This window comes from Syngnathus typhle, linkage group LG17 (genome assembly GCF_033458585.1).
Source record: "Syngnathus typhle isolate RoL2023-S1 ecotype Sweden linkage group LG17, RoL_Styp_1.0, whole genome shotgun sequence".
Taxonomy (NCBI): domain Eukaryota; kingdom Metazoa; phylum Chordata; class Actinopteri; order Syngnathiformes; family Syngnathidae; genus Syngnathus; species Syngnathus typhle.
In genome coordinates this window covers 7,700,222-7,712,889 of record NC_083754.1, presented here as the reverse complement: position 1 = coordinate 7,712,889, position 12,668 = coordinate 7,700,222, and the positions used below count along the sequence as shown (strand labels likewise).

General features: G+C 47.4%; 2 protein-coding genes across 3 annotated transcripts; both read right to left on the bottom strand.

The window, feature by feature from the left end:
• Window positions 1–3,407: 3,407 nt before the first annotated feature.
• LOC133170111 (RCC1 and BTB domain-containing protein 1-like) lies at window positions 3,408–7,007 on the bottom strand. Its single transcript, XM_061302785.1, has 11 exons — window positions 6,882–7,007; window positions 6,222–6,372; window positions 5,964–6,133; window positions 5,736–5,894; window positions 5,553–5,663; window positions 5,336–5,478; window positions 4,563–4,753; window positions 4,359–4,488; window positions 4,137–4,288; window positions 3,926–4,056; window positions 3,408–3,785 (listed from the first exon to the last, which is right to left on the bottom strand). The coding sequence occupies exons 1-11, from the start codon at window positions 7,005–7,007 to the stop codon at window positions 3,645–3,647; spliced, it is 1,605 nt and encodes a 534-aa protein (XP_061158769.1). The 3' UTR covers window positions 3,408–3,644.
• Window positions 7,008–8,537: 1,530 nt separating this feature from the next.
• si:dkeyp-113d7.10 (GDNF-inducible zinc finger protein 1) lies at window positions 8,538–12,345 on the bottom strand. Of its 2 annotated transcripts, none has more exons than XM_061302772.1 (3): window positions 11,222–12,345; window positions 9,778–10,314; window positions 8,538–9,557 (listed from the first exon to the last, which is right to left on the bottom strand). In XM_061302772.1, the coding sequence occupies exons 1-3, from the start codon at window positions 11,586–11,588 to the stop codon at window positions 9,154–9,156; spliced, it is 1,308 nt and encodes a 435-aa protein (XP_061158756.1). In that variant the 5' UTR covers window positions 11,589–12,345; the 3' UTR covers window positions 8,538–9,153. The 2 variants fall into 2 exon arrangements, with proteins under 2 accessions (XP_061158756.1, XP_061158757.1); XM_061302773.1 differs by having other exon boundaries at window positions 11,236–11,535.
• Window positions 12,346–12,668: the final 323 nt, after the last annotated feature.

Below are 12,668 nucleotides of genomic sequence, written 5' to 3'. Positions count from 1 at the left end.
AGACAGGCCATTCTGGACAGGACATATTCATTAGAGTAGCTTTTAAGACTGCTCATTGCTTCTCGTCTGAAGACAAGTAAAACGTGACTACCTTGTCAACATCAACTTAGCAAAGGAGCAGCTCATTTGTCAACATTTATTGATATTCTTGGTCAACAGAAACATTGAAAAGTTCACATCAATGGTCACCATTCAAATACAAAAAGTGTATCAAAAGTATTGCATCCAATGACAAAACATTTCAGCAACATATAGTATGAATGTTATATTAACTATTATTTGAGTTGTTGTTAATCATTAGTTAATCATTAATCATTCTATCAGTTACCTTAACTCTTTGGTATCGACATTGATCAAAATTTCGACATGCATATTTCGATTACAAACAAATTATGTTTCAATAAACCAAATGGCTTTTCTGTTAAGCTTATTGTTTGGTGAATCATGTTGACCTTTCTTTTTTTCTTTCCCTTCGAACCTATAACATTTCACGATAAACACAAAACATCCACCCTTTATTTTCTCTATCTTTTTTTCCTTCTTTTTTCTTAACACTAAGTGAGTAACAACATCACTTTATGTCAATCAGTGTACCTGGCAGGGCGCCTAACCGCTCTGCCACTCCTGGTATAGCATGTGGGCGTGCTGTCCACACACACAGGACAAGGGTTGCGTGGTACCAGTTCCAGTGGTGGTGAGTCCATTGTTGCAGTAGTCTGAGTATGTTGAAACTCAAGAGTCCAAATGTTCATCAGGGTGAGAGTCTCTGAACAGGCTTGGGTGTCTCTTTCTCAGATGTCGACCGTTCCTCCTGTGTGTCCTCCCCGCCGGTGTCTGTACAGTGTAGGAGCGTGCTTCATCTCGCTCTCTAATGACAACCGCTGGCTCCCAGCTACGTTGCGTCTGCATGTGTACCGTGTCTCCTGGGGTCAACACTGGCAGTAGCTTTGCACGCTGGTCGTAGTGTTGCTTTTGTCGGGGGGGGGACTGCAAGTCCTGTATTCTTTTGAGAATATGCTGTGGGGCCGACTGTTTCAGCACAGCACTGGAACATGGAAGTGTGCTGCACAGGACTCTACCCATCAACATCTGTGCAGGTGTCAGGTGTAGTAGTCCTGTCACCGGTGTGTTTCTCAGCGACAGCAACACTAGATGTGGGTCAGTGCCCAGTGTCTGCACTGCTTTCTTCAGCGCGTGTTTTACTGTCTTTATGGCCCGCTCCGCCATTGCATTTGAAGAGGGAAAACCTGGGCTGGAGTGTGTGAGCTTGAACTCCCATGAAGCTGCAAATGACTGCATCTCATAGCTGGCGAATGGGACATGATCACTCACTACCTCCTTAGGAATCCCATGTCTGGCAAAGACAGACTTCATCTTGTGAATCACCGTGCGAGCTGTCTTATCAGTCAGGTTGAGCACTTCTGGATATTTTGTCAGGTAATCCACCAACAGCACGTACGACTGACCATGCAGCTCGAAGACGTCAGCTCCAACTTTCATCCATGGCAGTTCAGGAACCTAGTGTGGAATGATCGGCTCAGCCTGGTGTTTGGGCTGTAGCTGCTGGGACTGCACACATTTTTCCACCGTTGTCTCTATGTCTCGCGCCATGCCAGGCCAGTAAAGGACTTTTCTTGCTTTAGCTTTAGTACGTTGCACGCCTTGGTGTACAAGGTGCAGCTTCTCCAAAATGACTCTCCTGAAGCTCTCGGGTAGTATGAATTTTTCTCTGACCATTACAATGTCATTCACTATGCTGATATTGTCCCTCATTGGCCAGTAACTGTGTAGTTTACTGTCCAGACTCTTCTTTTTCATGGGCCAGCCCTTCAAGTGCTTCTCACATACAGCTTGTAACACGCCATTTGCTGCCATTGCTGATTTCAGTTGGATAAGTGTTTCCTTACTCAGCGCATCTGTGGATTCGAAGGCAGACACAACTCTCTCGTCACAAGGGTTCTCATTGAGATTATCACTGTCATTGCTCGCTGTGGCGCGTGGGAGCGTGTCCGCGATGTACATGTGTTTGCCTGGTGTATATGTCACATTTAAATCCTACCTCTGCAGTTGTAGAAGCATCCCTTGCAGCCGTGCTGGCGCTTTGCTCAGCGGTTTGCGCATGATAACCTCCAAAGGTTTGTGATCAGACTGCACGGTTACTGTTCTGCCGTAGACATACTGGTGAAATCTTTTAGTAGCAAACACTATGGCAAGTACCGTATTTTCCGCCCTATAAGGCGCACCTAAAAACCTAAAATTTTATCAAAAGTTGACAGTGCGCCTTATAGCCCGGTGCGCCTTATATATGGATCAAATGATGAATTTGTTGATCCATACTGGTTGTACACAGTGCTCTGCCAAAATATTTTAGTACGTTTTAGTACGACTAGTAAATTACAAGGTCGCATCGCTTCCCAACATTACGGTAACTATAGTCAGGGGGCGTCACCGAATAGCTGTTGTACCCGCGAGGCTATTTCATTTCAAAATAGGCTGCTCCGTTAATGTTTCGAGTAAATCTACGGATCGATATGGAAGGGAAACATAGGTAAGTAGTACCAATGCGTTAGATCGAACTTTAGTCAGTTCTGATCATTTTATAGATCGTTTGTGAAACGCGATTGTTTACACTTTGCTGAGGCTCATAGGAAATTGCGGATGGCTAATGCTATAACGATAGCTGCTATACGCGCGAGGCTATTTCATGTCAAAATAGGCTGCTCTGTTCATGTTTCGAGTAAATCTACGGATCGATATGGAAGGGAAACATAGGTAAGTAGTACCAATGCGTTAGATCGAACTTTAGTCAGTTCCAATCATTTTATAGGAGATCGTTTGAGAAACGCGATTGTTTACAGAGGGCTCGTTGGTTATTGGCTAGTGGGTGCATACCGCAACCCTAGTCAACCTCAGTTTGTTGCAGTAAAGCTTCTATTTTATGCGCCTTATAGTCCGGTGAGCCTTATATATGGACAAAGTTTTAAAATGGGCCATTCATTGAAGGTGCGCCTTATACCCCGGTGCACCTAATAGGGCGCAAAATACGGTAATTCTTTCTCGATTTGCGCATATCTTTTTTCAGTGTCCGTGAATGATGATGCATAGCACGCCGGGTGGCCATCTTGCAGCAGACAGGCTCCCAGTCCATCCTTTGAGGAATCTGCTTGCAGAGTCAGCGGCTGCTTGTGATCGTAGTACCTCAGCACAGGCGCTTGTGTGAGGGTAGACTTCAGCGTCTGTAGTGCTGCGTTGAATACTGTCCTTGACTTACTCCGTAACTCCGTCTTCTGACACCATGTTGTGGCTTTATGCTCTGATAAACTTCTGTAGTGTTGTCACTCATAGTGGGTTGCTTATTGATTGCTCTAACAATAACACACGGAGGCAAGGATGCAGTACGAGCCGATCTTTACTGGGTGCTCTGTCACGACTAAACACAGCCCTCGCCACACGATCCCTGCATCTCCAATACAGACAGACCAACACAGTCGAGCACTCGAGTGCTCGATCCAATCTACCACACCACCGAACCAAAACAGAAGTTCCGTTTGCAGACTGCAGTTAGTACAAAAGTCCTGAAGACGTCTCAGGTGCTGTGCCTCTGGCTCATCCAACATTTTCTAAAGCCTACTAAACAGAGAGAACTAGTGCCTGAAGGCACCAGCATAGCTTGCTCTGATGATGAACCCTTTGAGCATGTTTCCGTCAACTTGACTGAAGGTTGGCGTCTGAGTCACCTGAGTGAGATGCCTGATACAAAATCGGAAGCAAAATTCCTCCAGGTCCTGCAAAAGAAAAAGTTGAGTTGTGAACAAAGAAATTCCCTCTTTTGTCCACTAGGTATCGCCTTCTGTGTTGGACAGCGTATTTGCAAAAGTCGACTTTGGTAGCGTAATTATGAATGAGGATCAAATGTATGTTGTACCTCGGCATTAAATTGTTTGGCAGATGAAAAGAGGGCAAAGGCGTTTTGGATGGTGATTCCTCCCTTGATGATCTGCTGACACAGATGCTTCAGGCGACTCTCACAGTAGGAGGTGGCCAGGTCCAGCAGGCCTGCAGAAGAAACACAACAACAATGCATACGCAGATCTACCGGCAGGCGGAGCTGACATTGCCAGTATAGAATAGACGACCGATAGCGTCCTCAGGTGGAAGGTCAACAGTGTCTGTGTAGAGGAACTGCAGGAAGGAGCGGTAGATGGTATACGAGAATTGGCTGATCTCAATCACTTCCTGATGACTTTCCACCCACGGGGACCGGAACATTGAGCGGAAATGCTCACACCTTGAAAACATTTGCACAGTGAGGAGTACCTTCATTTTTTTTTTGTCGTTGCTCACGCACGTGCACACACCTGATCTTAAGCACAGCTTTGTGAACGTGGATGCATTTGCCTTCGACGATAAACTTGAGGTCTGCCTTTTCTGGACTGTCAAATTCGTTCTTCAGAGCCTCTGTGACTGTCAGGGGGAGGTCGTCATGCTCTAGAGCAGCGTAAAACGTGCGTCGATTGATTAGTGCGTTGATCGGAAAGAGAAGATTCAAATGTTTTGCTCACCCACTGACATCAGCCTCCACATGACCGGGGGGGACGCGACACAGGCAAACACCTCATCCGTGTTGGTGAAGTGGGTGAGGCGCGGCATGACGACGGCTTGACCCCGACACTGACCCCACATATACACATGGCCGCTCTGCGTCTTGGCCGCCGACGTGTTGGTCGAATGGCACGCGGCCACCTCGACAAACCTGGAGGATTAATAAATAAATGTGTGAACTAAATTCCCCCACTAACACCGGAATGCATTTTTTCGAACTTTACAACAGAGTTTCAAGATTACAATAATTTTGTTCTATAATGGGCATTTTAGATGACGTAAAACACAGGTGTCAAAGTCAAGGCCCGGGGGAGGGGGGGGGGTTCAGATACGGCCCGCCACATCATTTTATGTGGCCCGCGAAGACAAATAGCGCCTCAAACTCGTGTGTTATTACTAGAATTACAAATTTACTTTTAATCTTTTTTTTTTATATTTGTCCAGTTTTTTCTCGTCTGTTTGTTTTGTAGCCTTTATATAGTGAGGTGCTCATACATTTATTTGGGTTGACAGTCATAATGGCCCTCCGAAAGAAGCTATGACTACAATGCAGCCCGTGAAAAAAATGAGTTTGACGTAAAAAATACGAAACAATATTTGCCCTGTGTTGGATGTTTCTAGGCCACAGAAATTCTTCGATGAACAATGTATTTTATGGAAAGACCCCTTCCCCCAATCAATCCGTTTGGTTCCACTGTATCCAGACAGACGTGCATTACAAGTGTCACCGTACCTCTCTTCATCAGCCATAACTTGCACTGGGTTAAAACAATTGTTCTTGTCACCAATTCCCAGCTGTCCAAAAGTGTTTGCGCCCCATGAATAAAGCAGTCCTTTATCTGTTACAGCAAGGGAGTGGCCATAGCCTGACACGACCTACACAGGAGAAAAAGTGATGAAACACTGCTGCTACTGCAGCTGCCGTCTGTCCTCATCACAAAAAGTCTTACCTGCTTTATACAAGACTCCTGCAGAGCAGACAGGTGGCAAGGGATAAACGACCCATAGATGTCGTTACCAACACCCAGCTGCCCGTTGTCATTGTTGCCCCATCCGTGAATCTAGATGCAAAGAAAATAGCTGCAGAGCAATGTTGACTTTGTCCGATTTTACAATGACACGAAAGGCCTCACCTCTCCGTTATCCAGCAGAGCCATGGAAAAGGACTCTCCGCACGTGATGCCGATCACCGTTTTACCCTGCAACGAGCCGCCCACCTTTCCGGGGAATGACCGGATACCCGGGGAATCTGAACCCGCCTGGCCGCAGTCATCAATACCCCATGCAAAGACCTGTCGTTTTGTAAAACCATAAGAATCAAATCAAAAGACTCTCGCCGTGTCATCGGGAACGCTATCTACCTCTCCATCTTCCGTGAGGACCATGGAGTGATGAGCACCACATGCCACTTCTTTGACTTTCATGTTCGGAATGTTGACAGTGACCAGCGACTGGGACAGCTCACAGATGCCCCTCGTGACGACCCCCAGTTGGGAGTACATATTGTTTCCACAAGCAAATAGCTTCCCATCTAAGACAATACCAGATTCTGAGTGCACTGCTGAGCTCAAGTCATCACCTCCCTCAGGAATGTCATGTTTTTTTTCTTAGTGACTTACCCTCGGTTGCCAGTAGCATGTGTTGGCTACTGCCATAACTCAAGCTAACCACCTTTTTCCCCTCCAGGCAGCTGAGTTGTTTCGGCACAATGGTGCTTAAACCGTCTCCTGTTCCAAGGCAGCCTTTGCAGTTCTCGCCAAACACAAATACCTGTGATGGATGTTACAATTCATAGGAAAAATTATATCCGAACATAATAAGGAATTATTTTTAATGAGTTTTTCCACAATAGAATTGTTCAGAGGATTTGACAGTCTTTGACTAAGAATGATTTCAAGAATCAATCTGTCAAATATCTTGTCTAATCATCAATACATCCCTTTGTTTTAAAGACATGACATGAATTCAAACTGACAAGGCAGAAAATGTGCCAAAATGTCCCTGAAATGTCAGAAGGTCAGGAAAAATGTTGAAGTGTGTTTTCCAAAGTCAAAGCAAATATATTTTAAGTCAACACAAAAATGACCAATCCAATTTCATGGAGAAAAAAACAACTACAGAAATGAATAATACGCACTAGTGAGATGAAATTTGAAACGTTTGGACAAAGAAAACAATTGTGAGGTTAATAATCCTTAAACATCAGGTACGTGACCACAAACGATGGACCGACACAAATAAGAACTAAAATCGAACGAAAGGGAACAGCGTGGGAGCACCTTGTTGTCGTTTGTGATGTAGATAGCTTCATTAGCAGATGCTCCAAAGACACAGACCTGTTGGATGGTGGCAAGTTCCTCTGTGCTCAACAACAGGAGCAGAGGCCATTTGCTCAAGTTCAACATGACTTGCCAGCAAACTCTTGCTGAGGCAGACTTGAGGCTTCAGAGAGATGGGACAAATAAATGGCAACACATTTGAGCTAAAGCATCAAACGTTGGATTCTTTTGAAGAGTCCTTTTTTTTCAAAGAATTGTGCGAGACTAATCGCCTTAGTTTCTTTTTTCTTTCTTTATTTAAATTATGATTTTTTTTCTATTGAACAAACGAATCCCACCAGTTTTGTCCACATGTTGGACCCCGACAATTTCTTACCTTCAACGTCGGAGCTGGGAAGGCGGTATGAAGTTGCTGTTTGTTCGGCAATGAAGCGAGCCACAACATAACCAATTGTACACGTTCTCGTGTATCAGAGACCTCGACCATTTCGTCATGTTTTTCTTGCATTATTGTAAAGCGCTTTGAGCTGCATTTTTTCTATGAAAGGTGCTATACAAATAAAGTTTATTATAATTATACAACGGTCGTCATACGAACGCCAGACTGGCAAAATCCAAGTCAGGTGCTCGCTCAGACGGGTCTTTTCCGCGATCTCGGTTGGTTTCCAAGCTTATAGTCCTGACTTTGGACCCCGACAATTTTTCACCAAGACGGCACATGTACTTCCAGATGGAAAACGCTCAAGCATTCTCATGGTCAACAAAGCCTTGTCACTTGACACAGACAGGACCATCGCAAAGAACAAATAATAAATCAAAAACAAAAGTCAAGTAGAAAAGCTCCAATTAATATTTCATCTTCCGTGCTTTGAGTGTGAGACGTGTCGGTCCAAAGTAAAATGTTACGTCCAAAACTGACATTTTGACAGCTAAATTGATTTAAGAATGGACATGAAAGAAATTATGATGTAGTTGGCGGGACCGGCTAGCGAAGTGACAATTTTTTCTTCGGAATAACCGCAATACTGAAATTGTACTGCTCATTGACAATCAAGTGTACCCAAACCTGTATTTTTATTGGTTGTTTTTTTATTAATCTAATCTGCACCGATTTTTTCCGGGCACTCCGGTTTCCTCCCACATCCCAAAAACATGCTTGGTAGGCCGATTGAGCACTCCAAATTGTCCCTAGGTGTGAGTGAGAGTGCATATGGTTGTTTGTCTCTGTGTGCCCTGCGATTGGCTGGCAACCGGTTCAGGGTGTACCCCGCCTATTGCCTGATGACGGCTGGGATAGGCTCCAGCACGCCCGTGACCCCCGTGGGGACTAAGCGGTACAGAAAATGGATGGATGGATGAATCTGCACCCATTTCACCTGATCAGATTTGAATTTTGAATTCTCAGTTGAGTTCCATCACTTTTGGTCTAACTCCTGTTTGCAAACACTATGAAAAGCTCTTGTTGAGGTTTTGCGAGAACAAATTAAATCTAAAGCAGAGAAATTCACATTGATGCGGAGTTTGTTCTCATCAGTGCTTGGGCATCGCCGCCAAACGCAAACAAACCGGTGGCGAGCCTTCCTGTTGAGGTAACAAAAGGAAAGGAAAGACCACCATCTAATGAGGTCATGAGGTAAGAGGTGGAACGCCAGCAAGTCACAGTAAACGTTTATAAGTGAAACATGAGGATAAACTTGACAGCAGTCCTGAGAGCCGAGCCGACGTCAGCTTTGTCGCAGACAACTTTCGAACGCGGTGAACCCGCGCTCGACGGCTCATTTTGAAGCAATTCTTGGAGTAGTTTTGTTTTTGAGTTTTCAGGAGAGTCTGGAATGAGTAAATGTGGTAGTCGCGTTGGGATCATTCGTGGCTCTCGAAAGCCTTGAGATAGGAACTGAATTGCTTCCTTGCTCCTAACTCAAAACACTTGTATCTCAAATCAGATTTCCCGACAATTCCTTTAAGTTTTGGGGTGTTTAAATGTGCTTCAAGTGTGCATGAGTGGCAACACAATAAAAAAATCAAAACTAGTGCTGCTTCTTATATACATATTGCGAACGATCATCTATGGCGACGAGGGGATAGATACGTAAATGGAAAAAGTGATCGATCCGACGATGGCGCCGAAAACTGGAGTGGTCATCGTCACAATGAAGGCGTCGTCTCCCTTTTGGCACATTTGACATTGGTCGCAAAGACCCGCCATAAGCGCACGCTTGTGGACGTGTACCATTGTGCCGATGGGTTGGGTTGGGGCGAGGCGTAGCGGGGCTTACGACTGGTGCTTGGCGCGCAGGTGGCTGCGGAGGCGGCCGGCCGAGGAAAACGTCTTGCCGCAGTGCGAACACTGAGATGGCGAGATGCCTGCGTCGGCATGGATCTGCCGATGAGCTTTGAGCAGCAACACGCGACTGAACCTGCGGCCGCAGTCTTCGCACTCGGACCAGACCTTGCGTCGCTTTCTCCCTTTATCCTGCTCCTCTTCGTCTTCTTCTATTCCTTCTTCTTCTTCCTCCTGCTTGTGCTCGTCCTCTTCCTGCTTGGCGCCCTGGTCAGCAGGCGCCACCTCAGCGCCCTGCGGCTTCTTGTGGGCGCCGCCTGCGTGGTCTTCCGGGAGCTGCGACGCCGTCAGTAGACGCTGCAACATGGAGGCTGACGAGCGACCGCCCCGACTTCCTGTTTGGGGAAAAGCAACACATTGAGAGCTTGCTGAGTTTCCCTTGAATTGCTTTGTCATCTTTAGCTTCAACAGTTGTTGCTGCAAACTGCTGTTTTCAGTCACCTGTTTTTTTTCCAATGTGTCTCTAAATACATGAAGGTAAAAAAAAAAATTAAAAAAAAGGCTTTTGCAGTTCTGTTCCGGCAAGTGTGTCAAACATCAGCTGTTTACGCTCACCTGAAGGCCTCAGCGGAGGTGCAGGTGGAGGAGTGGCGTTCCGGTCGGGGCCGAGAACGTCCATGTCCTCCAGGGGCGTCCAGCGGGGATCCTGCAGGGGGGACGACTCTAGCGTCAGCTCCATAATGTGGGGAGGAAGCGGCGGTGGGGCAGGGCCCTCCCTTGAACTGCGCCCAGCCGCCCCGCCTCCTCCTGCTGACCCTGTCAGCTTCCAGATGTCTCCAGACCACTTCTGCCCGAACGCCACGGCGTCCGCCTTGTCCTCCGTTCCACGGGCCCCGCCCGCCTCCTCAGCCCTGGGCTGCTCTCGGCCAGCGTCTTTGAGGGCATCTTCTAAGCCGATGGGAATCCCCGGGTTGTCTGGAGCCTCTTGGTGCGTGGTGGCCAGCCGGCGGTCCAGCTGGGTCTGCAGCGCTTGCCTCTCGCACTCCTTCTGCGTGATCTCCAGCAGGAGGTCATCAAAGGAAGCTTCTACCATCTTTTTCAGTTGGCACAGGGCTGAGTGCAGGACGCGCTCCATGGCGCACTTCAGCTGCTCTGAGAGGCCACAAGCCAAAAGACAACATTAGTGAAGATTTTGACCTGGACGTTTACAACATGACAAGAATAAGCTGGTAAGATTATTGGTGCTTCACTCCCCTCCCTGAAGGACATTTACACCTCCCATCTCACCCGCAAGGCGACCACGATTGTGTGTGATGTGAGTCACCCCGCTCACTCTTTGTTTGATCTTCTGCCCTGTGGGAAGAGGTACAGAAGCCTGCGCTCCTGCACCACCAGACTCACCAACAGCTTCATATTCCTGGCTGTTAGGATCCTGAGCTCTCTCCCCCCTCGGCTGCATAACGTCCTGTACTTTTGCGCTATATTCTGACTGTCAGCCGTTTACTTGTAAGTATATTGTGTAACGTGTCTTGTCACCGTGGGATAGTGGGGAACGTAATTTCGATCTCTTTGTGTGTCTTGACATGTGAAGAAATTGACCATGAAGCAGACTTTGACTTTGAAATGTACAGCCGTACATTTGGCGAATGTTTGGGCAAAAACAAATTATCCATTCTTTGCACCCATGTTGGCGAGTGTAAGCCCTGCACCATGGCAGGGATAAAACCGTCAAATAAACAAAAAGAAAATGCTTTTGACAGTTGAACTGGAGATCAGGCCACCAAAATCAGGAACACTTGACCGTTGACCTGTGTTGTGTTGACATCACAGTGACGGACATCAGGTCCCTGCCCCCTCACACAACGAGCACATGATCATTCGCCATTTTTTGATCTCGACATTATTTTAACATTATTATTTTTCCATGGCAATCGTCCGCCAGTCAATCATCCGCGCGGCCTGTGACGTGGGGGCACGTTAGCTTACGTAACGCGCTGACTGGCTAGCTGGCGTGTCATGCTGTGTTGTGTAACGGCCGCCCGCCCGCCCGCTCGCCTACCCACGACTCGGCACCTCTGCTCCAGTCTGCGGCTGTCGGTGGGTACGCCAGTGGATCCGCGGGGCTCGACCAGTTGCGGGCGTTTTGTCCTGCCCGCGTCCGGGCCGTAGTCTTCGCGGGCCGCCGCCTCCGCTTGGCCCTGCCGGTTGTCGGCGCCCCCCTCGTCATGCCCGCAGGGTCTCTCCCACGCCTGCAAGCGGAGCCGAAGCCGGCTGTTCTCCTGCTCCTGGACGGCGGCCTCGAGGAGCAACGCGTTGAGGCTGGAGCCAACCGTTGAGCTGATCTCGTGGACGGCCAGCTGCACCACCTGCTCCAGGACAGACTCGAGCTGGCCCTGGAAGAAGGGAATGTACACGGTTCCGTTCATACTAGCGGTTCATGCCGAGGGCCGCTGTGGAAGCCGGCGGCGCCTCCGCCTGGCCAAAATTATGGTGGGTCGCGTGCGGAGGGGGACGGCTCGCTTGCTCGCTGCGGCGGCCTGAATGCTCTCGTCTGTCGGCGTCTTCTGCCGCGGCGCTCCCGCCTCTCTGGCGCTTCCTCCAGAACTACCGCAACTATCCGAGTAGAGGTGCAGTGCCTTCTCCCGCCCACACGTGTTGACGCCATTTTGAAGTGGGGTGGCTGCGCGATCCTCCCAAAGGCCGAAGCACGAGGCGAGTCCTCCTGGCAGTTGGCAGGCTGAGACACATCAGCAAGTTGATTCTATGTCCCTAAGAAACTCAAACGAACGCTAAACTGCGCTCCAGTTCGGCGCAGGTGCATCCGCCTTTGACCAAGCACCGAGTTATGCCCAATACACAACTACCGCCTCCCCTTAAAGAATTTTACTCGTTTTTTACATGCTTTACGGTAATCTTGTGCCAGCTACGTCATGACGTCACACGTTGTTTTTTTTCACTATAAAACTTTGTTAACACAAGTGTTCTTTTCGTTTTGATCCACTTTGTCAAAGTACACTTGAACGTATGACCCTGTTGGTGCTCTATTCTAAAAAGAACCTGTGCAAACAAAATATAACGTTACGTTTAAAGGAAAACAAACCACAACCAGTCTTTTGGAGTCTAAAGATGTACCATTAATAACCTTTATAATATGTTGCAAAATGTTTACATCCATAGATCTAACTTATAAAATCAACCCCATCATTGAAATTATTTTTAAAAGAAGTTGATAGTTCAGGTACCTATTACATACTATTTAATGACCTACATTAAATTCATTCAGAATTTTCATGTCTCCTGACTTTTCTTTGACAACTGTTTTATGTATAGTTTTTGCTTGTCTGATTAGGTTGTGTCTTTTAATTGTCATGATTTAAATTCCACTCGTAAGTCAGAGCAGCAGAGAATCTGCATGTGCAGACACACCTGAAAAGTTCCCCTTGCCGCCGCATGAGGGCGGCAGCGGTGTCAGCCCGAGGGGTGGGGGGGGGTGGCGGTGAGGGTTG